The 26,103-nt window shown below is 48.2% G+C and overlaps 1 protein-coding gene across 1 annotated transcript in view; it reads left to right on the forward strand.

The window, feature by feature from the left end:
* RAB38 (RAB38, member RAS oncogene family) overlaps positions 1 to 26,103 on the forward strand; it is a 56,602-nt gene that overhangs the window by 17,935 nt on the left and 12,564 nt on the right. The window contains exon 2 of the mRNA XM_066587139.1: positions 19,771 to 20,051. Coding sequence (XP_066443236.1) covers positions 19,771 to 20,051 — 281 coding nt within the window. The remainder of the gene's footprint in view (positions 1 to 19,770; positions 20,052 to 26,103) is intronic.

Raw genomic sequence — 26,103 nt, forward strand, 5'->3', positions numbered from 1 at the left:
AACTCTGCTTCCTGCCTCTTGGGGAACAGAGCGAGCCACTGCTATATCTCTTACACATTCACTGGTGTTTTCTTGCTGACTGGTACCGCCCACTTGGCAGGGTGTTTCAATCCGAGGAAATACTGTAAAGCAGAGTGGGCACCACCACAGATGGAACACTCATAATAAAAATTGCACGTGGCAAGGAAGTGATAGTAGCCCCTATTGAACAACCAACAAGCTTCTGTAGGCTTATGTGAAACTGCTCCAAGCAAGGATCCTGAAGCAGCAGCACCATTGGAAAGGGGCAGGATAGCTTCTGCACCAAATCTCACTGTATCCAGGCTTCAGTTGCCGTGGTGGTACAACCTATGGATGCTGCAATTCTTCATTATAGCACCACCAAACTGCACCATTGGGCAGCTTGTAGACGTCATGGATGGAATCTTCATATAAAAAAGGTCCACCCCTATTTCAAGACAACAGAATAGTGAGTGCAGCTCTGAAGTATAATACAGGATGTAACTCAGGATTAGAACATGATAAGTAATGTATGTACACAGTAACTCCACCAGCCGATTAGTGAGTGCAGCTCTGGAGTATAATACAGAATATAACTCAGGATCAGTACAGGATAAGTAATGTGACTCCACCAGCAGAATAGTGAGTGCAGCTCCAGAGTATAATACAGGATGTAACTCAGGGTCAGTACAGGATACGTAATGTATGTATACAGTGACTCCACCAGCAGAATAGTAAGTGCAGCTCTGGGGTATAATACAGGATATTACTCAGGATCTGTACATGATAAGTAATGTATGTACACAGTAACTCCAGCAGCAGAATAGTGAGTGCAGCTCTGGAGTATAATACAAGATGTAACATAGGATCAGTACAGGATAAGTAATGTATGTACACAATGACTCCACCAGCAGAATAGTGAGTGCAGCTCTGGAGTATAATACAGGATGTAACTCTGGATCAGTATATCATGTACAATGTAATGTACACAGTGACTCCACCGGCAGAACAGTGAGTGCAGCTCTGGAGTATAATACAAGATGTAACTCAGGATCAGTACAGGATAAGTAATGTATGTACACAGTGACTCCACCAGCAGAATAGTGAGTGCAGCTCTGGAGTATAATACAGGATATAACTCAGGATCAGTACAGAATAAGTAATGTATGTACACAGTGACTCCACCGGCAGAATAGTGAGTGCAGCTGTGGAGTATAATACAGGATGTAACACAGGATCAGTACAGGATAAGTAATGTATGTACACAGTGATTCCACCAGCAGAAAAGTGAGCGCAGCTCTGGAGTATAATACAGGATATAACTCAGGATCAGTACAGGATACGTAATGTATGTACACAGTGACTCCACCAGCAGAATAGTGAGTGCAGCTCTGGTGTATAATACAGGATGTAACTCAGGATCATTACAGGATAAGTAATGTATGTACACAGTGACTCCAACAGCAGAATAGTGAGTACAGCTCTGGAGTATAGTAGAGGATGTAACTCAGGGTCAGTGCAGGATAAGTAGTGTATGTACACAGTGACCCCACCAGCAGAATAGTGAGTGCAGCTCTGGAGTATAATACAGGATGTAACTCAGGATCATTACAGGATAAGTAATGTATGTACACAGTGACTCCACCAGCAGAATAGTGAGTGCAGCTCTGGAGGTTAATACAGGATGTAACTCAGGATCAGTACAGGATACGTAATGTATGTAGACAGTGACCCTACCAGCATAAAGATAAATCTTGTTATTTGTATAGCGCCAACTTATTCCGCAGCGCTTTTAAGTAATTTATTTATATGTGACATTCTAGTCGTTTCCCCGTGTTCTGGAGTGGAGAATCTGTTGAATTATTATCTGTTGACCTTATAATTTCCTTCTCCCTTGACAAACTAAATAGGAACACGCACAGCGTCAATGTGAGGAAGGTAAAGCCAGGTAGATGTGACGGCGCTGGGAGGTGGACGCTGCGCGCTTCATCTACATCTCTGAAGTCAGTAAATTCTGCGATTCGCAGCAGGGACGTCTGACCCGGCGGCTCCGCTGATCTCTTACAGCTCTGCGCCGCTTGTAACTTGAAAAGCCGGTACACGCCTGGATCCGTGTTCTCGTAGGCAGTCGGCTGACACGGGTTTGGCTTTCATTTGCATTTCACAAGCAGCGCGGATCTTCTGTCTGATTCTTTGAAAGTATCTGTCAGATTTTGCCCATAAATCATCGGTTTCGTGCCGTATGCAAACATTATGAAATGTTAATGACATAAATGTTATCCAGTCTTGTACAACTTGTAACAAGCGCTATACATACAGGAATAATCCCCGGATACCTGCAGGAATCCTGGCAGATAGCATCGCCTCCTGCACGGACTGCAGCCAGCTGCCACTAGGGGGCGCTTACTGTATTTGTATAGCTCCCATTGTCTGGATCTTTCTCAGGCCGGTCTCACTTGGATGTATTGTCATTGCAATTTTCCCACGAGTGACACCCAATGCCAATAGCCCATTGATTTGAACTGGGCCACTCACAGCTGTGATTTTTTTTTTTTGTTTTTGCGCGCATACTACTAGCGCAAAAATAAAATTGTTGGCTCGTTAATCATTCGGGTAATCAGCGGTCATTCAGTTCTTATCACTTATAGAGCGAATGTGAATGACTGAATAATTCTCATTTGAACGTTTCAACCCAGCAGTGGCACTCGTCTGCAAACAGTCCGAAAGTAGTGCAAATGTTGTCCAATATCCACAACTGCACAATGAAAAAGTATTTCTCTGGCATTGGCTTAAGCGCATGTATTTTTTAACTGGCAGGCCTGCTCTTAAAGGGGTTCTGTCATTAGAAAACAATGTCCATACTTACTAAAGATGAGCGAACGTACTCGTTTAGGGCGATTTCGCAATCGAGCACCGCTTTTTTCGAGTAACTGACTACCCGGGCAAAAAGATTCGGGGGGCGCCAGGGGTGAGCGGGGGGTTGCAGAGGGGAGTGGGGGGGGGGGAGAGAGAGAGCTCTCCCCTGTTCCCCACTGCTACCCCCCGCTCCACCACACCGCCCCCCGGCGCCCCTGAATCTTTTCGCCCGAATAGTCAGTTACTCGAAAAAAGCGGTGCTCGATTGCGAAATCGCCCTAAACGAGTACGTTCGCCCATCTCTAATACTTACCTATTCCTCCCCAGTCAGCCTTCTTACCCGATCTTCTCCTCGCCAATCTTCTCTAGCTCCTCCAGTCCCCTGGGTTACGTCACCTCCAGCCGGCTGGATCCTCTTCTTCCTGTGATGAAGTGTACATTCGTGGGATTCCCCTTCCTGCTGGTCAGTGTACCGGTCACTAGTGACGTAGCGCTCACTGCCTAGCAGGGGATGGCAAATCCTAGGCCGGGCTCCTGCTGAGACTGTGCATGTGCAGTGTCTCACGCCAGTATTGATATGCTATTGCCGCAAGACACAACACATGCGCAGTCGCGGCAATAGCCAGGTATTGGGATCGGCATTTCCTCTAGGCAGTGAACGCTACATCTTTAGTTATTGGGTACACTGAATGCTGCAAATGTACGTAAAATCACAGGAAGAAGAGAATCCAGCGGGTTTACAGTGACGTGACCCAGGGGACTAGAGGGGATCGGGGAGGAGAAGATGCAGTAAGTAGACTGACTGGGGAGGAATAGGCAAGTATTGATTTTTTTTTCCTAATAACAAAACCCCTTTAAGTCACTGTCCGTGTGCACACTTTGTTTTTTTTTCTGAGGGCCCACCTCACTTACGTATCTCCAGTGTGTTTGGTACCATAGCATAGTTGAAGCATGTTTGTTAATCTGTTGGGAGTACCCCGATGCACAGTGCTACAGGACAATGCAGACTCTTTGTAGCAATCTCTTTTTAACTGTAGTCCCTGCAGGTTCTTTGCAGTGATGTCAGTTCTGCCGCTTTGACTAAGATGGGCCTTTTTTTTTTCCCAGGTTTTTCTTCACATCACCTGAGACAGCCCTCAGTCCTCACTCTAGACCTTGCTCTATTCAGCATTTGTTTTACCTAATACTGCAATCGATAGTTGGGCTTCTCAACCTGACTGGGCCACTACTGTAGAAGGAAACTTCTGAAAGTCAGGTGCCTCTTCATCCTCCAACCAGTCGTCTACTTCTCCCACAGGGACTTTCCCAGGGCAGAGAAGGACTTTTCAATCCTTGGTAATGGATAGGAATCCCAAATGGTACAGGCATTCAAATTCCATCCATGTATGCAGAACCACATTTTGTAGTCTCTTTTTAATGAGCACTACTGGGCTGCCCAAGGACTTTGACTACTTTGAATGACTCCTGAACTCAGCATCTGGGTTAAGAGGTTATTCAACTCTTGGTACAGTTTCAGTGGTATCTTTTTTCAAATAGGAGCTGCATCTCCGGTTGGTATCTCATGTTGAATGGCGTCAATGCACCCAAAGTCTTTGGCATGCCAGGCGAACTCTGCATGGAATTGCCACAATAGGTCTTCAATCCCTTGTTCTGGGGTTAATGATGTCAGATTAGCCTACATCTGTACTAGGATAACTCACCCAGTCCACTGAGTTGTTTATGCATCTTTTTTCTGTGTAGACACAACCAAAGCCCACGCTTTACTCAGGATTTGCGTCAACAACACCTCTTTCTTTTTAATTTCTTCTTCTTGGTGTACATACACTCGGGCGAGCTCTCCTCTTGAAGCAAGGGTAAGGTCTTCAAATCCCAAATTAACACATCATTAGAGATGAGCGAGCACCAAAATGCTCGAGTGCTCGTTACTCGAGTCAAACTTCCTGCGATGCTTGAGGGTTCGTTTCGAGTAACGAACCCCATTGAAGTCAATGGGCGACTCGAGCATTTTTGTATATCGCCGATGCTCGCTAAGGTTTTCATTTGTGAAAATCTGGGAAATTCACGAAAGTGATGGGAACGACACAGAAACGGATAGGGCAGGCAAGGGGCTACATGTTGGGCTGCATCTCAAGTTCCCAGGTCCCACTATTAAGCCACAATAGCGGCAAGAGTGCCCCCCCCCCCCCCCCCCACTGTCAGCATAAAGATCGTTCTCCTCTGCCACAGCTGTAGCAGCTGTGGCAGAGAAGAACGATGTTAGCCCATTGAATTCAATGGAGCCGTCAATGGAGCCGGCAATACAGCCGGCTCCATTGAAAGCAATGGGCTGCCGGCGAGCGCGGGATGAATTTTCAGGAAGGGCCTAAAAATATAAGCCCTTACCTGAAAAATCATCCAAAAATGTGTAAAAATTAAAAAAAAATGTATACTCACCTTTCCGCTGAAGCCGGAGTTCAGCCGCGTCTGGCCTGCAGTTTTCCTGAACTGCTCTCTGTAGTATTCAGCAGCCGGGGATTTAAAATCCCCGCCTGCTGAATGAGCTGCCTCTGATTGGTCACAGCCTCACCAATCAGAGGCAGCTCTCACTCACACCCATTCATGAATTCATGAATGGGTGTGAGTGAGAGCTGCCCCTGATTGGTCCCTGTGCTGAGCCAATCAGAGGCAGCACTCACCCATTCATGAATTCATGAATGGGTGTGAGTGAGAGCTGCCTCTGATTGGTGAGGCTGTGATCAATCAGAGGCAGCTCATTCAGCAGGCGGGGATTTTAAATCCCCGGCTGCTGATAGATCAGCAGTTCAGCACCACAGTGCAGGGGACAACAGGAGAAGACACAGCTGTGCCCTGGCAGCTGAAGGGAGGTGAGTATCTATTTTTTTTTATTTGTTTACAATTTTAATTTTAATTTTAAAAGGCTTATGAAGCCCTTCCCTGCAAAGCCACTAACAGCTGCCGGGGCTCAGCGGGGACTTCTGCCGCTGTCCCCGGCTCTGTAGCGCTGTAGAAATTCAGCCAACCACAATCAGAGCTACCAGCAGGTGGGGTTTTTAATTCCCCAGCTGCTGATAGCTCAGAACTACAGAGCCGGGGACAGAGCTAGAAGTCGCGGCGGAGCCCCGGCAGCTGAAGGGAGGTGAGAATTATTTTTTTTTATTTTTTTGCACTATTTTAAATGGCTTTTCAGGGAAGGGCTTATGAAGCCCTTCCCTGAAAAGCCATTGACAGGATGCCGGCAGCAGGATTCTCTACCGCAGCTGACATGTGTGACAGCTGCGGTTGAGAATTGAAGAATTCCTTTTGCTGCATCTGCCATAGATGTAGCAGATGTAGCAGCAGGGAATTCTTTTAACTAGCAGGGGTAAAGGATACATCTGCCGCATGCGGCAGATGTGTTCTTCATGCCCACGGGGGTCACAGAAGCGGCGGAGAGGTACGTTTTTTTTAATTCTTTTTTTTGTTTTGCACTAAAATGTTTCTTTTTCAGGGAAGGGCTTATATGTAAAGCCCTTCCCTGGAAAAGATTCCGGGGGACCGGCAGAGCATTGTTTTCAATGGAGCCGCCGGCAGCAGCCACGGCTCCATTGACAACAAGCACGCAGTGCGAGGGCGGGGGGGTCTCACTCTCGCGCTCGCCGGCAGCCCATTGCTTTCAATGGAGCCAGCTGTATTGCCGGCTCCATTGAATTCAATGGGCTAACATCGTTCTTCTCTGCCACAGCTGTTACAGCTATGGCAGAGGAGAACGATCTTTATGCTGACATTTTTTTATTTTTACACATTTTAGGATGATTTTCAGGTAAGGGCTTATATTTTTAAGCCCTTCCCGAAAATTCATCCTGAGATCGCCGGCAGCCCATTGCTTTCAATGGAGCCGGCTGTATTGCCGGCTCCATTGAATTCAATGGTCAGTGCTCGTTTAATCGAGACGAGTACCGCGTGGTGCTCGTCTCGAGTAACGAGCATCTCGAGTACCCTAATACTCGAACGAGCATCAAGCTCGGATGAGTATGCTCGCTCATCTCTACACATCATACATGAAATTTCCCTTCTCAGACAACCGCTTATGCCCGGGCGACCAGGGCATACTCACCCAATTCTCCAAGCTCCACTAGATTTTGCCATAACATCAACTCCTTCCAATCTTTGATGTGTCCCAATCGGTGAGTCTGGACAGTCTTATGCCAAAAAACATTTTGCCCAGTTAACAGAATTTGAGAGGAAGCGCATTATTGGAATGTAAGAAGCAGGGTTGGTGTTTCAATGATTTGCCTGCCATCTAGGCTGTTAAGACTAGACTGCTAGGAGTGTTGGGAGCAGTGGTTATGTGAGGGTATGCAAAAACAGCAAGAAGGCTCTGGACGGCTCGGACAGACCACAAGTAGAGAGGATCGTTCAATCTGCTGACAAGCAGAAGAAGATCCAACAGTTTCATTGTCCACTATCCAGAGACAGGTGGCACCTTAATTACAGAACTTAGTGCTTAGCAGAAGGATAATTGGTGTCATAGCACCCATTACGTCGCCTGTCATTAACACCTTAACACTATCGCCTTCATTTGCAGTGGTGTTGAGAACGAGAAACCTAGACTGCTACGGACTGGACCATATTGTCTTTAGTGACAAATTGAGGTTTAGTTTGGGCACTGATGACGGCTGTGTTCATGTCTAGAGATCCTGCCTTTGCTGTGGAGTGGCACAGAATTCCCACTGCTAATGTGATGGTCTGGGTGGCATGGCATGCAACAGTCGGTCACCCATGTAATGATACGATTTACATAACAGCTGATATGCCTGCAGTCCACCATCAGGGCTACAGGTCACATCGCACCTTTTTATTATATTTTGCCTTTATCCTTTTAGAGCTTCATAGGCAAGGTGATCTAGACGCTGTGTTTCCACAGTTCCCACTGGCGCTCACCTCCAATCAGCGGTATGTACGGGCGTCAGCACAGAGGAGAGAGAACTGCTCTCCTAACTGATCGCGAGTTTCTTTGCCTGATTGTTTGTACAATCGTGCGTTAAACTCGCGATCACGAGACCAAACGCACTGACTTTTTTCCCCTACTTTGGTGGGGAAGAAAAGTGCATCTTATAGAGTGAAAAATACAGTAAATCTTACAGCCTCCCATTCTATCCTATCTTTCTGGTGGGACTATTTAAATTCAGATTCTGGCTAATCTACCCCTTTAGGGTGCCCACCCACTGGCGTTTTTTTTCACTGCGAAATTCGCAGGTTTTTTTTTTCTGCAGGGGGTCTATGGGACTTGTAATGTAAAAATCGCGATTTACCGCGATATCGCGATTTTGCGCGATCGCGATTTTAGCTTTGCATGTCCCATAGACCCCTGCAGAAAAAAAAAACGCTGCGAATTTCGCAGTAAAAAAACGCTAGTGGGTGGGCACCCTTAACGCGAGCTAGCAGCAGTTTTCAATCAGGTAGCTGCTAATGAGACCTAGAACTGCATTAATTGGGTCTAGATACGCATATACTTTAACTTTAAGTCCTCACAGGTTTGGGGAATATCTACCGCCTCTAGCTCTAGTTAGAGAGGGTTCTGATGGTTCCTCATAAACAGTTAGATACAGGGAAACGCATCGAACCGAGAACCAATCAATTGCATTAATGAAACAAGAAATTCTATATACAAATATACCTAGAACCAGTTACATCTAATGAATTTTGAAGCATCATCTCATAGATCTCTCGATGTGAATGAATGAAGTCATTTTGAATATCTCGGCCCATGCACTTCCATCGAACTGACCTAATTGATCAGCTATTCTCAATAGCCTATTCCTGTGACCAGCAATCCCATCTACATCCAGAAAGGAACTGGTCAACTGGATTAGGTTTCTGAAGAATGGTCTTCCTATGTTTGGACCACTGACACAATAATCCACGATAGCTGATCGAGCATTGCCCTTAGCGAGTACCTGCCCGCTCGGAAGAAAAGATTCGGCTGCCGGCGGCGAGCGGAGAGCGGCGGGGGAGAGCGGGGAGGAACGAGGGGAGATCTCTCTCTTCCCCCCGCTCCCCCCTGCTCACTGACGCAACTCACCTGTCACCCGCGCCGGCAGCCGAACCTTTTCTTCCGAGCGGGGAGATACTCGCTAAGGACTAGAGATGAGCGAACACGTTCGGCTCCGCCCCTTTTTCGCCCGAACACCGAACTTTGCGAACACTTCAGTGTTCGGGCGAAAAAGTTCGGGGGCCGCCGTGGCAGCGCGGGGGGGTGCGGTGGGGAGTGGGGGGGAGAGGGAGAGAGAGAGGGCTCCCCCCTGTTCCCCGCTACTGCCGCCCGCGCCGCCGCGCATCTCCCCGCCCCCCCGGCGGCACCCGGACACTTACGCGCGAACACTGCAGTGTTCGGCAAAGCCGGTGTCCGGGTGCGGATGTGTCCGTAACGGACACGTTCGCTCATCCCTACTAAGGACAATGCTCGATCGAGTAATTGTCCTTTAGCGAGTATGCTCGCTCATCTCTACTAGAGATGCCAGCCCCGCTGATATAGTCCACAGATGGTCAGGTATTCACATTTTCACAACAAGCTTAATCATTTCCAAGGCAGCGCATCCAATCTTGTTTTATTACATATTTTTCTTTCCTATCTTATCGCCCAGCAATAACTCAAAACTGCATTTTGGATGTACAGGCAGCGTGCCATTTTAAGATGCCAGCAGTCAATAATATCATCGCAAATCATGTGAACGTAATTTCTCACTAGGAGTTTCTGGTGATTGAAATGATCACATTATCCCTACAGGCAGCCGCTTCTCACGATGGAACATTCCTCATAATTGTGACTTTTGATTCAGAAAACGGTTATAATTTACTGTGTCCCATATAATGTAGTTTAGGCATAACTCTGAGCTAGAACTTGTAAAAGAGGCCTAACTTTCCTCATCAAATTAAGAAAAACACTAGAGATGAGCGAGCACCAAAATGCTCGGGTGCTCATTACTCGGAACGAAATTATCGCGATGCTCGAGGGTTCGTTTCGAGTAACGAACCCCATTGAAGTCAATGGGCGACCCGAGCATTTTAGTATATCGCCGATGCTCGCTAAGGTTTTCATTTGTGAAAATCTGGGCAATTCAAGAAAGTGATGGGAACGACACAGAAACGGATAGGGCAGGTGAGGGGCTACATGTTAGGCTGCATCTCAAGTTCACAGGTCCCACTATTAAGCCACAATAGCGGCAAGAGTGCCCCCCCCCCTCCCAACAATTTTTACTTCTGAAAAGCCCTCATTAGCATGGCACACCTTAGCTAAGCACCACACTACCTACAACAAAGCACAATCACTGCCTGCATGACACTCCGCTGCCACTTCTCCTGGGTTACATGCTGCCCAAACTCCCCCCCCCCCCCACGACCCAGTGTCCACAGCGCACACCAAACTGTCCCTGCCCAGCCTTCAGCTGCCCTCATGCCACACCACCCTCATGTCTATTTATAAGTGCGTCTGCCATGAGGAGGAACCGCAGGCACACACTGCAGAGGGTTGGCATGGCTGGGCAGCGACCCTCTTTAAAAGGGGCGGGGTGATAGCCCACAATGCTGTACAGAAGCCATGAGAAATATAATCCTGTGCCACCGCCATCAGGAGCTGCACACATGGGCATAGCAATGGGGAACCTATATGCCACACACTATTCATTCTGTCAAGGTATCTGCATGCCCCAGTCAGACCTTGGTTTTTTATAAATAGTCACAGGCAGGTACAACTCCGCAATGGGAATTCCGTGTGCACCCACAGCATGGGTGGGTCCCAGGAAGCCACCGGCGGTACATAAATATATCCCATTGCATTGCCCATCACAGCTGAGGTAACGTCCGATTAAATGCAGGTGGTCTTCGGCCCACACTGCATGCCCCAGTCTGACCGGGGTTTTTAATACATAGACACTGGCAGGTACAAATCCCTAATGTGAAGTCCCTGTGGACCCACAGCATGGGTGGCTCCTTGGAACCCACCGGCGGTACATAAATATATCCCATTGCATTGCCCAACACAGCTGAGATAACGTCCGATTAAATGCAGGTGGGCTTCGGCCCACACTGCATGCCCCAGTCAGACTGGGGTTCTTTAGAAGTGGACACATGCAGTTACAACTCCCTGTGGACCCACAGCATGGGTGGGTGCCAGGAAGCCACCGGCGGTACATGAATATATCCCATTGCATTGCCCATCACAGCTGATGTAACGTCAGCTTTAATGCAGGTGGGCAAAAAATTAATTGGATTACACTGTAGGCGAGGGCCCCCAAAAATTGGTGTACCAACAGTACTAATGTAAATGAGAAAAATTGCCCATGCCCAACCAAGAGGGCAGGTGAAACCCATTAATCGCTTTGGTTAATGTGGCTTAATTGGTAACTAGGCCTGGAGGCAGCCCAGTTAAAATAAAAATTGGTTCAGGTGAAAGTTTCAACGCTTTAATGAGCATTGAAACATATAAACATTGTTTACAAAAATTATATGACTGAGCCTTGTGGGCCTAAGAAAAATTGCCCGTTCGGCGTGATTATGTGAGGCTTCAGGAGGAGGAGCAGGAGGAGGAGGATGAATATTATACACAGATTGATGAAGCTAAAAGGTCCACGTTTTTAATGGTGATAGAGAACGATGCTTCCATCCGCGGGTGCAGCCTACGTATTGTTTAGGTATCGCTGCTGTCCGCTGGTGGAGAAGAGAAGTCTGGGGAAATCCAGGCTTTGTTCATCTTGATGATTGTAAGCCTGTCGGCACTGTCGGTTGACAGGCGGGTACGCTTATCCGTGATGATCCCCCCAGACGCACTAAACACCCTCTCTGACAAGACGCTAGCCGCAGGACAAGCAAGCACCTCCAGGGCATACAGCACGAGTTCAGGCCACGTGTCCAGCTTCACACCCAGTAGTTGTAGGGGGCAGAGGCATCACCGAGGACAGTCGTGCGATCGGCTACGTACTCCCTCACCATCCTTTTACAGTGCTCCCGCCAACTCAGCCTTGACTGGTGAGCGGTGACACAGTCTTGCTGGGGAGCCATAAAGCTGGCAAAGGCCTTGGAGAATATTCCCCTGCCTGCGCTGTACATGCTGCCTGATCTCTGCGCCTCCCCTGCTACCTGGCCCTCGGAACTGCACCTTCTGCCACTAGCGCTATCGGATGGGAATGTTACCATCAGTTTGTCCGCCAGGGTCCTGTGGTATAGCATCACTCTCGAACCCCTTTCCTCTTCGGGTATGAGAGTGGAAAGGTTCTCCTTATACCGTGGGTCGAGCAGTGCGTACACCCAGTAATCCATAGTGGCCAGAATGCGTGTAACGCGAGGGTCTCGAGAAAGGCATCCTAATATGAAGTCAGCCATGTGTGCCAGGGTACCTGTACGCAACACATGGCTGTCCTCACTAGGAAGATCACTTTCAGGATCCTCCTCCTCCTCCTCCTCTGGCCATACACGCTGAAAGGATGACAGGCAAGCAGCATGGGTATCCTTAGCAGTGGGCAAGCTGTCTCTTCCCCCTCCTCCTCAACACGCTGAGATATAGACATGAGGGTGCTCTGACTATCCAGCGACATACTGTCTTCCCCCGCCTCCGTTTCCAAGCGCAAAGCGTCTGCCTTTATGCTTTGCAGGGAACTTCTCAAGAGGCATAGCAGAGGAATGGTGACGCTAATGATTGCAGCATTCCCGCTCACCATCTGGGTAGACTCCTCAAAGTTTCCAAGAACCTGGCAGATGGCTGCCAACCAGGCCCACTCTTCTGTAAAGAATTGAGGAGGCTGACTCCCACTACACCGCCCGTGTTGGAGTTGGTATTCCACTATAGCTCTACGCTGCTCATAGAGTCTGGCCAACATGTGGAGCGTAGAGTTCCACCGTGTGGGCACGTCGCACTGCAGTCGGTGCACTGGCAGATTAAACCGATGTTGCAGGGTCCGCAGGGTGGCAGCGTCCGTCTTGGACTTGCGGAAATGTGCGCTGACCCGGCGCACCTTTCCGAGCAGGTATGACAAGTGTGGGTAGCTTTTCAGAAAGCGCTGAACCACCAAATTAAAGACGTGGGCCAGGCATGGCAGGTGCGTGAGGCTGCCGAGCTGCAGAGCCGCCACCAGGTTACGGCCGTTGTCACACACGACCATGCCCGGTTGGAGGCTCAGCGGCGAAAGCCAGCGGTCGGTCTGCTCTGTCAAACCCTGCAGCAGTTCGTGGGCCGTGTGCCTCTTCTCTCCTAAGCTGAGTAGTTTCAGCACGGCCTGCTGACGCTTGCCCACCGCTGTGCTGCCACCCCGCGCAACACCGACTGGTGGCGGCGTGCTGCTGCTGACACATCTTGATTGCGAGACAGAGGTTGCGTAGGAGGAGGAAGAGGAGGAGGGTGGTTTAGTGGAGGAAGCATACACCGCCGCAGATACCAGCACCGAGCTGGGGCCCGCAATTCTGGGGGTGGGTAGGACGTGAACGGTCCCAGGCTCTGACTCTGTCCCAGCCTCCACTAAATTCACCCAATGTGCCGTCAGGGAGATATAGTGGCCCTGCCCGCCTGTGCTTGTCCATGTGTCCGTTGTTAAGTGGACCTTGGCAGTAACCGCGTTGGTGAGGGTGCGTACAATGTTGCGGGAGACGTGGTCGTGCAGGGCTGGGACGGCACATCGGGGAAAGTAGTGGCGACTGGGAACCGAGTAGCGTGGGTCCGCCGCCGCCATCATGCTTTTTGAAAGCCTCCGTTTCCACAAGCCTATATGGCAGCATCTCCAGGCTGATCAATTTGGCTATGTGCACGTTTAACGCTTGAGCGTGGCGGCGTTCTTGCGCTTGCGCTCAAACAGTGGCGCTAGCGACGTCTGGACGCTGCGCTGAGAGACATTGCTGGATGGGGCCGCGGACAGCGGAGGTGAGGGTGTGGGTGCAGGCCGGTAGGCACTCGTGCCTGTGTCCTCAGAGGGGGGTTGGATCTCAGTGGCAGGTTAATGCACAGGGGGAGAGGCAGTGGTGCAAACCGGAGGCGGTGAACGGCCTTCGTCCCACCTTGTGGGGTGCTTGGCCATCATATGCCTGCACATGCTGGTGGTGGTGGCTCCCCAGCTGATCTTGGCGCGACAAAGGTTGCACACCACTGTTTGTCGGTCGTCAGGAGTCTCTGTGAAAAACTGCCACACCTTAGAGCACCTTGGCCTCTGCAGGGTGGCATGGCGCGAGGGGGCGCTTTGGGAAACAGTTGGTGGATTATTCGGTCTGGCCCTGCCTCTACCCCTGGCCACCGCACTGGCTCGGCCTGTGCCCACACCCTAACTTGGGCCTCCGCGTCCTCGCCCGTGTCCACGTCCTCTAGGCCTACCCCTACCCCTCAGCATGCTGTATTACCAGTAGTGCAGAAACTTAACGCTGTAATTAAATGTGCCGCTTATTGGCCTGTGGTTGGAGGCTGACTTCGCTTACGGAACGCACAGCAGAGGCAGGAAAGAATTTTGCGCAAGCCTGCTGTAACACTTAGCTGGCTGCGTATGACTTAGGACAACTACCCCCAGCAGAGACCCAGTACACTTGTGGACAGGAATACAGCGGTGATGTAAGAGGCAACACAGAGGCAGGAAAGAATTTTGCGCAAGCCTGCTGTAACACTTAGCTGGCTGCGTATGAATTAGGACAACTACCCCCAGCAGAGACCCAGTACACTGAGGACGGTCACAGGCAACCCAAATAGATTTTTTTTCCCAAATGTTTTTGGAAAGGCCCACTGCCGATTTACACTAAATATGTCTTCTGTCTCTGCCTCACCACTACTGGCCCTGGACAATGTAAAATTACTGCAGGACGCAATGCTCTGCACGGCCGATATAGAAAAAAAAAAAAAAGAGCAACACTGCTAAAAGCAGCCTCCACACTACTGCACACGGTTAGATGTGGCCCTAAGAAGGACCGTTGGGGTTCTTGAAGCCTAAAATAACTCCTAACGCTCTCCCTATAGCAGCTCCCGCACCAGCAGCACTGTCCCTGAACTATGTCAGAACGCATCTGTGGCGAGCCGCGGGAGGGGCCGATTTATATACTCGGGTGACACCTGATCTCGCCAGCCACTCACTGCAGGGGGGGTGGTATAGGGCTTGAACGTCGCAGGGGGAAGTTGTAATGCCTTCCCTGTCTTTCTATTGGCCAGAAAAGCGCGCTAACGTCTCAGAGAGGAAACTGAAAGTAACCGGAACACCGCGTGGTACTCGTTACGAGTAGCGAGCATCCCGAACACCCTAATACTTGAACGAGTATCAAGCTCGGACGAGTACGTTCGCTCATCTCTAAAAACACCATTAGGAAATACAAAGGGGCCTATAGGATATATGGAAGAATACTTCCTGTTTTCTGTAGCTCAATTGCGAGCTTTGCCGTATAGACTGGGTCAGCTGAGTAGAGTCATGTCATTATCATCAGAGGGTTAGAACGTTATAGATGGCTCTATTGTGCTGCTGGAGGCCTAGGAAATGCAACAAAAATGAGGTTTTGCATACAGCTCAGCTGTCACTCTCTGGTGGAGGTGTTGTACAAGAATGGGCCTCTCCGAGGCTCGTACAGAAATAGGACATGCCGCGATTTCTTTACCGCACGAGTTTTCACACAGTCAGATCAATTATCTAATGCAATCCTGTGGCAGCGGGCACGGGTGGAAATTCTACGGAAAATCCCGCCACAGAATTTCCGCCTGTGTGCAGGAGGCCATAATCGTAATGACCTGTGAGGTCAACACAATATTTATACCATACAGTGAAATAGTTTTTTCTTTATTGCAAAAATAAATATAGGTTATTCAATACATTATATGTACCAAGGGGCTTATTCAGATGTGCGTATATAGAACGGGTTTTCCCGTCTGGCCGATATACACTGTCCCTTTCTGCAGGGGGAGGAGGCGGGATGGGACGGGAGTAGTGCACTGAGCTCCCGCCCCCCTCTCCGCTGTTTGCAGTGGGAGGGGCCGAATGGGGGTGGAGCTAAGTTCCACCCCACCCCTCCCATTGCAAATAGTGGCAAGGGGCGGAGAGGGGGCGGGAGCTCAGTGAACTGCCCCCAGACGATATACGCACATCTGAATAAGCCCAGAAACTGGTTCCGATAAAAATTAGAACTCGTCCCGGTGAATGCAAGGTGCCATAACAACTTAAGGAGTTAACCCTTTCCAATCCAGTTTGTATCCTGGTTTTCCTAGGGGGCTTACTCTTTTTTTGCCGTTATACAACAGCGCTATATGCTGGCTAAAGCCAGTACTGCATGAGGTGACACGTTGCATAGGCTCCGACAGCAGAGAGGCTGGCAATATACAGTAAGAGAACCCCAACGGACGTCTTCTAACATAGGAGCTGTACAGCCTTAAATCATAATGTCTTCAGGCGTCAGACAGCGGATTGGAAAGGGTTAAAAATTCTGTGCCAAATATATTTACATCAGACATAAATTCAAAATCTACAAAAATAGAAAGTGACTTTTCTGGGAGGGTTTTGACTATTAGGGGTTAAGCAGGTAATCAACATTTTACAATGAACAGTGTTAAGAGCTCATCATACAGCTTCTCATTTCTCAGCTTCCTGAACCCTTAACCCCTTAGGCTGCATTCACAAAAACGTATATCAGCTCGGTTTACACGCCAAGCCAATATACGTCGTCCTCATCTGCAGAGGGGGGAGGATGGAAGAGCCAGGAGCAGGAACTGAGCTCCCGCCCCCTCTCTGCCTCCTCTCTCCTTTTTGCACTATTTGCAATGGGGAGAGGCGGGACAGGGGCGGGGCTAAGCTTCGCAAATTTGCACAGCAGCAGAAATGACCTGATAACTTTATCCTATGGGTCAGTGCGATTACTCAGATACCAAACTTGCATAGTTTTATTTTTTTTTGTGCGGGGGCTCATTTTTTGCAGGATGTCCTGTAGTTGCCATACATACAACTTTTTGATTGCTTTCTATTACATTTTTTTCTTGGAAATGGAGTGACCAACAAAGCGCAGTTCTGTTGTTGTGTATTTTTTCTTCTGATGATGCTCGCCGTGCGTGATAAATAATGCCTTACTTTGATAGATCGGATTTTCACGGACACAGCTATACCAAATATGTTTTGGGGGTTTTATTTTAAATATGGGAAAAGGTTTTTTTTTACCTTTGAATACCTTTTACTTTATTAATAAAACTTCTTTGAACTCATTTTTACTTTTTTTTTAGTCTCCATAGGGGACTTGAACATGGGATCTTTTGATTTCTCCTGCAGTATAATGTAATACCATAGTATTTCATTATACTGTGATCTAACAGGAAGCCTATTAAGCCTCGCCACAGGCATGGCTTCATAGGAAATCTGACAGTTCTTGCCAACTAAGAAAATGTCAGGAAAATCCTCCTAGAAGAGTTCAACTTTATATGGGTGAATCAGAATCACTTTTAAATAATGGCAGCGGAGTGCCGACTACTATTTAATATGAGTTGGCTAATTCTGAACGCAACCACTTGCCCAATATATAAGAAGGCGTTCACACTTATGCAACCACATTATTTGAGTTTAGACCCAACATGTACATGCATTGCACAAAAGGCCTATTCATATTAGTGGAAGTTGTGCAATACTTTATTTGCCCTGTGGGGGTGCTGCAGGGAAATAGAACATGTGCTGCCAAATATCCCTGCAGGTTCCAGCTGATCGCTGGGGTTCCTAGCACCTTGTGATCAGTGTGTTGGGTTGTTGGGGATTGTCCAAGGAGAAAATCCCTTCTAGACTTACTGGTCACGCAGCCTAACCAAAAATAGCAGATACAGTCTTACAAACTGTAACGCTGGGGAGAGATTAGTTTGTAGCTTTGATTATCTTCGCTCTCTACGTCCTGTCAGGAAATGATGGGTACGGCTGAAGGGCACATGACTCCGCGGCTCATCTGATAATGGTATTCGCTGCAGTCATGGGACAGAGTTCAGTTAAACTGTATATAAGTGAACCCACAGTCAAGCGGATATCCCATGAGAACGCGACCAGAGAGGTCAGGATGCGGTTCAGTGTATATGTGCCAACAGTAAATACCAAGGTCTGTTCTCAGGCACTTGTAATGCCGGGGGCACTACTACCTTACATTATATGCTATGGGAGCGTGAAAAATCGTACCGCACTCACATACTGCGCAATTTGCATGCAAGTGCGAATGCGATTTTTAACTATTGAAAACGCATGCATTTTCTTCACACGCAGATATCACGTGTAGCGATGAGATTCTCCGACCGATATCGCACTCACCTGTGTGAATATCCCTAAAGAGTGTGCCCAAAAAATAGTGCAAAAACTGCTACAACTCTCCACCTGCTCACACATAGACTTTCCGGCTTTTAGGGCTTAGGGCTCTTTACCATGAGCGGATATATGGTGACGGCGTTTTTATATTTTCACGCCTGCTCCGTCTTAGCACCTGAATGGGCGTTTTTCCGTGATCACGCCCAACGTTTTCTTATCCTTTCACATTACCGCGAGCATCGTTTTTAGCGAGAAAATATGCCGTACCCCGGAAATCAATCGCTCTGCCAAAAACCTTGGAATGCCTTCCAGTGCCTATAAATGTGCCAAAAATGTCCTCCCCCCCCCCTTCTCTTTCCCTGCTCCCATAAGAGTCTATAGGACCCGCCGATGTATATTGGCCAAAACATAGTTCCAGAACTATCTTTTGACTGAGTGTATATGCGACAGCTGTGTAAGTTCTATTTTACACGCTGCCAGCGTGTTTACACGCCACATGAACGGCTGCATTGGAAACTAATGCTTCACATGGGTACCGTATATGCGCACAGGCGTGAAAATACAACGTATATGTGCTCATGGGAATAAAGCCTGTTTTCACGGCTGCCCGATATACGCTACCATCTGAGCTGTCTTCCCCCCTTCCTCCCCCTCTCTGCCTCTCTCCTCCTCTCTGGCTGTTTGCAATGGGAGGGGGTGGGGAGGGGGTGGAGCTGAGCCCCGCCCTTCCCATTGCTGGCTGCGGACAAGGGGTGGGGAGGAGGCAAGAGCTTAGCTCCGCCCCATGCACCACCCCCTCCCATTGCAAACAGCTGGAGTGGAGGAGAGAGGCAGAGAGCCAGTAAGGGGGAGGGAAGGAGGGGACTGCTTAGATGGAAGCATATATCGGCTGCCTTAAGGGCTAATGTCCACGAACTGATTTGTACCGCGGTTCCTGTGGCATAAATGCGCGGCGGAATAATGCAGTTATTAGGTTTTATTGCACCTAATAGTTTTTCTGCCAACCAATGCCGACATGCGTTATTTTACCGTGGATTTACGTGAGCGTTAAAAAATATGGCATCTATTTCCTGCGGATTTACGCCGCGGGAGGTCTGATGGAGACTGCAGAAAAGCGCGTGATATTCCGCGATCAACAGCGGCCCCTATTTTTTACCATCCCGGCACTCCCGTGGCATAAAACCGCGGGTGTATCCGTCGACGGCCATGAGCATGAGCCCTAAGACAGACAAATATACGCAAAAGTTTATAAAGCGGCGTGCGCCTTTTAATAAATGTGATGCATTTAGGTCTGGTGTATGAAACACCCTTGTTATTAAATCTCCACTAGGTTTCGACTCCTCATCATTTTTTAAGATCTCTGCTTGCTGTCAGTGAATTGGAACATTTATGTTTACATCACAAGGCACAAAACCTTCCCTGAACGTCTCCTGCTTGTGGAGCATTCGAAAATGTACATTGGCGCCCAGTCTAAATAATTGACATTTTTCCTACATTGATTCCCTTTGGGAAAGCATCAGAGGAGCAGAGAGCTCCTAGACCGCATACAATTGTAACAAACCCTCAGCTGTGAGATCTCTGACCAGAGAGCTAACAGCAGCACAGAGGATGTCGGAGCGCTCGTCCATCCTGTCTCCTCTGCATTGTATTGAATATCCTCTTTCCTCCGCAGGCCAAGAGCGATTCGGGAACATGACGAGGGTCTACTACAGAGAAGCCGTAGGAGCGTTCATTGTCTTTGATGTTACCCGGCCGGCAACCTTCGAGGCTGTAACAAAGTGGAAGGAGGATTTAGACTCAAAATTGACTCTCTCTAATGGCGTGCCAGTGTCTGCCGTCCTGCTAGCCAACAAATGTGACCAGGGCAAAGACGGCCTTACCAACAACTGCACCAAAATGGACCAGTTCTGCAAGGAGCACGGCTTTGTCGGCTGGTTCGAAACCTCAGCAAAGGTGAGTACCCTAGAAGTCATTGTTCATACGGGAGGCAACGGCCGCACCCAAAGCTATGAATGTGCAGAATCATGTTACATTGTAGCTAAGGTCGCCCACAGACCTGTGGTCAGGTAGAGCACTCCATAAAAAGGGGTATTCTGGCTCTGTGTTAAAAGAGCTTAAATGGTCACTAACTTTTCAACAAACTTGTATTATAGCCAATATTATAATATTTTTTTTTACCTAAAATGATGCTTTTGTGCTGGCCACTAGGGGTCTCCCTTCCTTCTAATTTGTTTTCCACTGCCTGTTGTCATGTGAAGTCTCCTCTACTAACAGAAACACAAAGATGGAAGTGGGGTGAAAGGTGTTGTCTTAGTCTGGTCTCACACGACTGGCTTTGAATTGCGGATTCCACGATCGCCGGATGATCTCCGGTAATACACGGGCATTGAAAGGCATGTAGTTCCAAATTTTCCTTCGCGTGGGTACAAATTGCCTATTCCACGAGCAGAAAAAAAATCGCAGCATGCTCTATTTTACCGCGGAATCTCTGACCATAGAGTCCGTAGAGTGACTGTGCGGGAAATATGACCACTTGTGTACGTACGCAGTCATACGGAATACAAATAGGCGTCAGTGAGTCACTGACCAGGCTCACAGCCGGAATCCACTGCGGGCCTCCTGCATGCGGAATCCGACCCGGTTGTGTCAGCCCGGCCTTATGCTACTGTCTCATGTTGCCCAATAAAATTCTGTAGAGAGCAGAGGCAGAGGGAGCTGCTGCAGAGTGACAGAAGAACAGGGACTCAAACAGAGTCACTGCTGCAGCTAATAGGGATTTACTGTGTCACAGCTACTGAAATCACATCCATACTGCTCAGTACTGCCATGTAATGCCCTCCATGGGGCAATTAGTTATGAGGGTGTGCTGCAAAGAGATAGAGAAGAAGTCCTGCTCCCCCATGTGTGCAGTGCGTGGAGACATCATAACATCTTGTCTACAACCGTCTGCTCAGAATGATAGAGAAGAGATCTTGTTCACCTGTGTGTGTAGTATATGGAGATATCATAGTAGGTAGTCTACATCTACCAGCTCAGAGGTAGAGAAGAGATCCTGCTCTCCTGTGTGTGCAGTGTATGGAGACATCATACACCCACCAGCTCAGGGAAGATTGATGCTACATCTTACATAGGCTTCATTTAAGTTCCTCATTTAAGTTCCTCACACCCAGAAAACATGAGGGGACTGCACAAGAAATCAAGATATAAAGCAATCATGTCTAGAAGGAAACAATGCAAGAAGGAGCTACTATACAAGATGTGCCGGGTACTGAGAAAGAGAGTTCGAGAACATTTATGTAGCAAAACCCCTGAACATTCTGCAATATGAGACGTCACTTTGTATCTGCATTTGATTCTCCTTTCCGCAGCAATTTACTAAAAGTAAGGCCGCCTGCAGACGAGCGGGTCGGATCCGGCAGCGAGAAATCTCGCCGCGCGATCCGACCCCAGAGCCTGCAGGGGCGAGCGCGTACTCACCCGCGCCTGGCGGCCCCGGCTCTTTGATGTGCCGGCTGCCGCGCAGCCGGCGCATGCGCAGACCGGAGCCGGCGGCCAGGTGAGTGCGTGCTCCGCACAAAATTAGAACATGCCGCGGTTTGTTTGCCGCGCGAGATTTCGCGCGGCCAAACCGCGGCCGTCTGCATAGGAGTGCGTATTGTAATGCACTCCTATGCAGACTTTCAGCGGCGGAAATCCCGCGGGAAATCCCGCGGCGGGATTTCCGCTCGTCTGCAGGCGGCCTAACTCTTAAAGAAGTTCTGTCACTTCCAGTGATTCCTGCTTTATAAACCCGTGCTGGTGCTGATGGCTGGTGTGTGGTGGTGGTGGTGGTGGTGGTGGTGGTCGGGGTGGGGTGGGGGGGTGGGGGGTTGCAGGTCTTCCAAGCAGCTGAATTATTATTGTAACAGTATAGTTGATGTATCAGAAGTAGAGATGAGCGAGTATACTCGCTAAGGCACATTACTCGAGCGAGTAGTGCATTAGCCGAGTATCTCCCCGCTCGTCTCTAAAGATTCAGGGGGGCGGGGAGCGGTGGGGGAGAGCGAGGGGCAACGGAGGGGGATCTCTCTCTCTCCCTCTCCCCCCCCCCCCCTCCCTGCTCCCTGCCGCAACTCACCTGTCACCCGCGCCGGCCCCCGAATCTTTAGAGACGAGCGGGGAGATACTCGGCTAAGGCACTCCTCGCTCGAGTAATGTGCCTTAGCGAGTATACTCGCTCATCTCTAATCAGAGGTTTTCCTGCCACAATTGCTTCTCTCCTTATAAAAAGGAAATGGGAAATGAAGCAGATTTCTGCAGTAACTTGGTTTTTCGAAACGTCCAGAACAATGCACTCAGTAAGGGGTCGTCTCCAGCCATATATTCCGATCTTGCTGTTTAAAAAGCTACTCTCATTGTGGATTTCGCAAGCGTTTGATCCACAGTAATACGCGGATCAATCAAATGCATTGGATGACGCAGTTCCGCTTACATTAGCGTGTCGGAATTGCATAATCCGCAAATGGAAAATAGAATCCTGCCAAGCTCTATTTTACTGCAGAATCTGCGATACGAAGCCCATTGTTCTCTATAGTTGGTTATGGGCTGCGGGTATTCCCATTGTTCTCTATAGTTGGTTATGGACTGCGGGTATTCCCATTGTTCTCTATAGTTGGTTATGGGCTGCGGGTATTCCCATTGTTCTCTATAGTTGGTTATGGGTGGCGGGTATCCACTTCATCGCAAAGCAGCGGTGCGGGAAATATAAGCAAACAAGAAAAAGGTGTACCGCGCATGACCACCTGCACATACGTAGTACATTGCGCAGCCGTTCGCAGGCTCATTGCCAGGTTCGCAGTTGGAATCCGCTGTGAGCTCGGCCTAAGTGAGCATATTTCAAAGTACAGACTTAAGCCCGTTTTATATGGGATGACTGTCAAACGCTGAAGCGCCCAACAGCCGTCCCAGTGATGATCGCTCCGGAGCTTTTACACAGGAGTCATAATCACTCAGTGAATGGAGGCGTCTCCAGCCCCAGTAAACAGGCAGTTGTTCATAGATGAACGACTGCCTGTGTAAACTGAACGATGCAGCTGCAGACCAACTATGATCTTATGGTCTGCATAAGCAATTTATCTCTTTTCGTTCTTTCACTGCATTCAAACCTCCAGAGTTTTTTTTTTTATAGTACTGGGCTCCCTATATGGAGAAGAGAGGCTTTATGGGCCCCCTAAGGCTCCTGGGCCCGGGTGCAACCGCATCCCCTGCATCCTCTATAGTTACGCCCCTGCAAACTGCTCTAATGAGTGATTTACACGCTGATAATCGGCCCTTGTAAAAGGGGCTTACGCTTTACCTTTGGCCTATGTGTGCAACACAGGGGCCCAGAAAGGACCAACAATAGTCACTTAAGTTACACAGACACTACCCCATCCCAGTAAGAGCCCCTGAAATTGGCTGATAGTGTAGTGTCCCTGAACAGCTACCGCACTGCCGCATCTTCATGTCGAGGAACAAGAGCGATCCATTCACTGCACTAGACCACCAGGGATATTACCATTACCCTCTTCATTGCCCTAGACACTAGAGATATTACCATTAACCTTTTGACCTTCTGGAACCACCAGGAATGTTCTCACAGCCTAAGCTAAGACCACCAGGGATCTTACCATTAGGCCGGCTTGACATGGATGGATTCCTATTGCGGAATCCACAAGCGACGTCCGCACGAAGGATCTGCGGCAAATCGCACGCATTGTAAAGTATGAAAAAAATTTTTTTTCACTCACATGCTCTATTTTGCTGCAGACTCCCTGCGGACAGCCTCCATTGAAGTCAATGGAAGCCATCCAACCCGCAGCCCATACGCAATTAATATTGTGTATGGGCGCGGGTACCTGTGTTATCACTGATACAAACAGTCAAACTTAAAGCGTTTACTGCCCCAGACCACCAGGGATGTTTCCATTAATTCCTTAACTTTCCTAGACTACCGAGGATGTTATCATTACCCTCTTCATTGCTCTATGGACTCTTCACCCTTTAGTCACCTCTGGCCACCAGGAAGGTTATCGACCTCTTTGCGGCACTAGGTCATCAGGGAAGCGTGAAAACGTTTACTGCTTTAGACCACCAGAAAATCTGTGGCAGTTTTCAGTAGAGGTTTTAAAACACCCCCCACATGTCGCAGGAAAGATAATCCGCATGGAAATCAGATTGTGCTGCAGATTTTCACCCTATTTAATGCATTGGATCAAGTTTGCTGCAAAATCTTCGTGCTGATTGTGTCCTAGATTTGCTGCAAAAAAACACAGCGGGAAAAGCCTACTGCATGTGGACTTACATGTACCCTGTTTCCCTGAAAATAAGACCTAGTATGATTTTCCAGAATTTTTGAGGATGCAAAATGATTTTTTAGGCTTTTTGAGGATGCTTGAAATATATGCCCTACTCCAAAATTAAGCCCTGCTAACAGTTAATTTAAAAAAGTCAATTTAAATAGTGTCCAGGCACGATATAGCCGTGTGTGAGGCACATCGGAAGTAAACCTGCGCTACTTCTGTAGAATCCACCATGGCCGTACGATTGGTGGATCAAATGTAACATTATCTTCCATTAACAGAATAAGCATTACAGACCTCCTGGGTGTGGATCTGGCCGGAAACTTTCTTACACTTGAGTCTTTAAACTTTTGACCCTTTTCACTGAATACGAAATACTTTGTTCCAGCATTTTCCACCTAATTTACCACTTTAGCTTCAATTAATGTAGTAATACCAGAGCTTCAAACAGATTTCTTAGCATTAATTAGTTCAACAGGAAAAGGCAATTAACAGCACAGCCCAGGATCGGCAGTGGCGGTGGTGGTGGTGTTGGGTGTTGGGTGGCGTCCGTGTTAGAGGTTTTTCTTGTATATCATTGCGTGGTATCATGTTAGCCAGAAAGGTCTATGATGCTAAATACTCCTGTGTAAATCGGGCAAAAGTATTACGGAGGTGATATCCTTATTGGCTAACTTGAAAAAAGATGTATGCAAGCTCTTGAAGGCTACTTGACCTCTTTGTCAGGCTAATGCCTCCTCTATGAGAGAGTGCGCACAGGAGTCTCAGCTTTTTGGACCACAGGTGGACCTTACCAGTGGACCTCATGGAAATATAGAGCATATGTAGAGATCTCTACGTATCTTGTGATCATATAGGCCTAGTAAAGCAGCTAATAAACATCAGTCCGATAAGAATTCTGTTGCTTTGCCAACAGCAAACTGGAGGCACAAATAATAATTACAACATAAAGATAAGTGAAGATAACATCAGGAGGGACAGAGCTTGTGTACACACTGACTGCAGAACTGAGAGCAGTGCGAGGACAAGGGAGCCTGTAGAGATAGTTGTGCTGGAGGGGCTAAGAAAACGTCCTAACATCCTAGTTGCTAGAGAAGCCGATTACCTTACAACAAGCAGTGGATTACAGATGGGCTGCACTTCAGCTTTGATTATCAGTAGTAAAACAAACATTTTTTAATGAAAGTATATTACAAGATTGAAGACACACACGGGTAATTAGATGAGCAAACGTTGTCTGAAACGTTAGGTGTGAACCTTGCTCTTGCATTCATGTTAAGATCTACCATGACCATACTTGCCCTTAAAAAAAAGGCTATATTAAAGCCATCAGACAGGCGATCACTCTTCTACTTACTGCTTTCTAGTAGCAGCATCACTGATATTTCTGCTATTTCCTAGGAATTGGATAAGAGTAATACTTGCTGAGATTTGCTGTACTTATGTTGTGTTGAGTGCACTTACGGGAGGGCCATCATTTCCTAGAGAGTTCTTATCTGGAGAAGGTTCAGCTATTCAGGATATAAAATGTTTCTATTACTTGATGGTGATACAGACTCGGGGGTCCTGAGACACGACTGATTTTACTACTGAGGCCTGTACATCACTAAATATATGTCCGCTCGGGGCAGAAATGGGGCAGAACTTCCACATAGAAAATCCGCAACAATTATAGTCCAAGGTAT

This window comes from Eleutherodactylus coqui, chromosome 1, assembly GCF_035609145.1.
Source record: "Eleutherodactylus coqui strain aEleCoq1 chromosome 1, aEleCoq1.hap1, whole genome shotgun sequence".
NCBI lineage: Eukaryota > Metazoa > Chordata > Amphibia > Anura > Eleutherodactylidae > Eleutherodactylus > Eleutherodactylus coqui.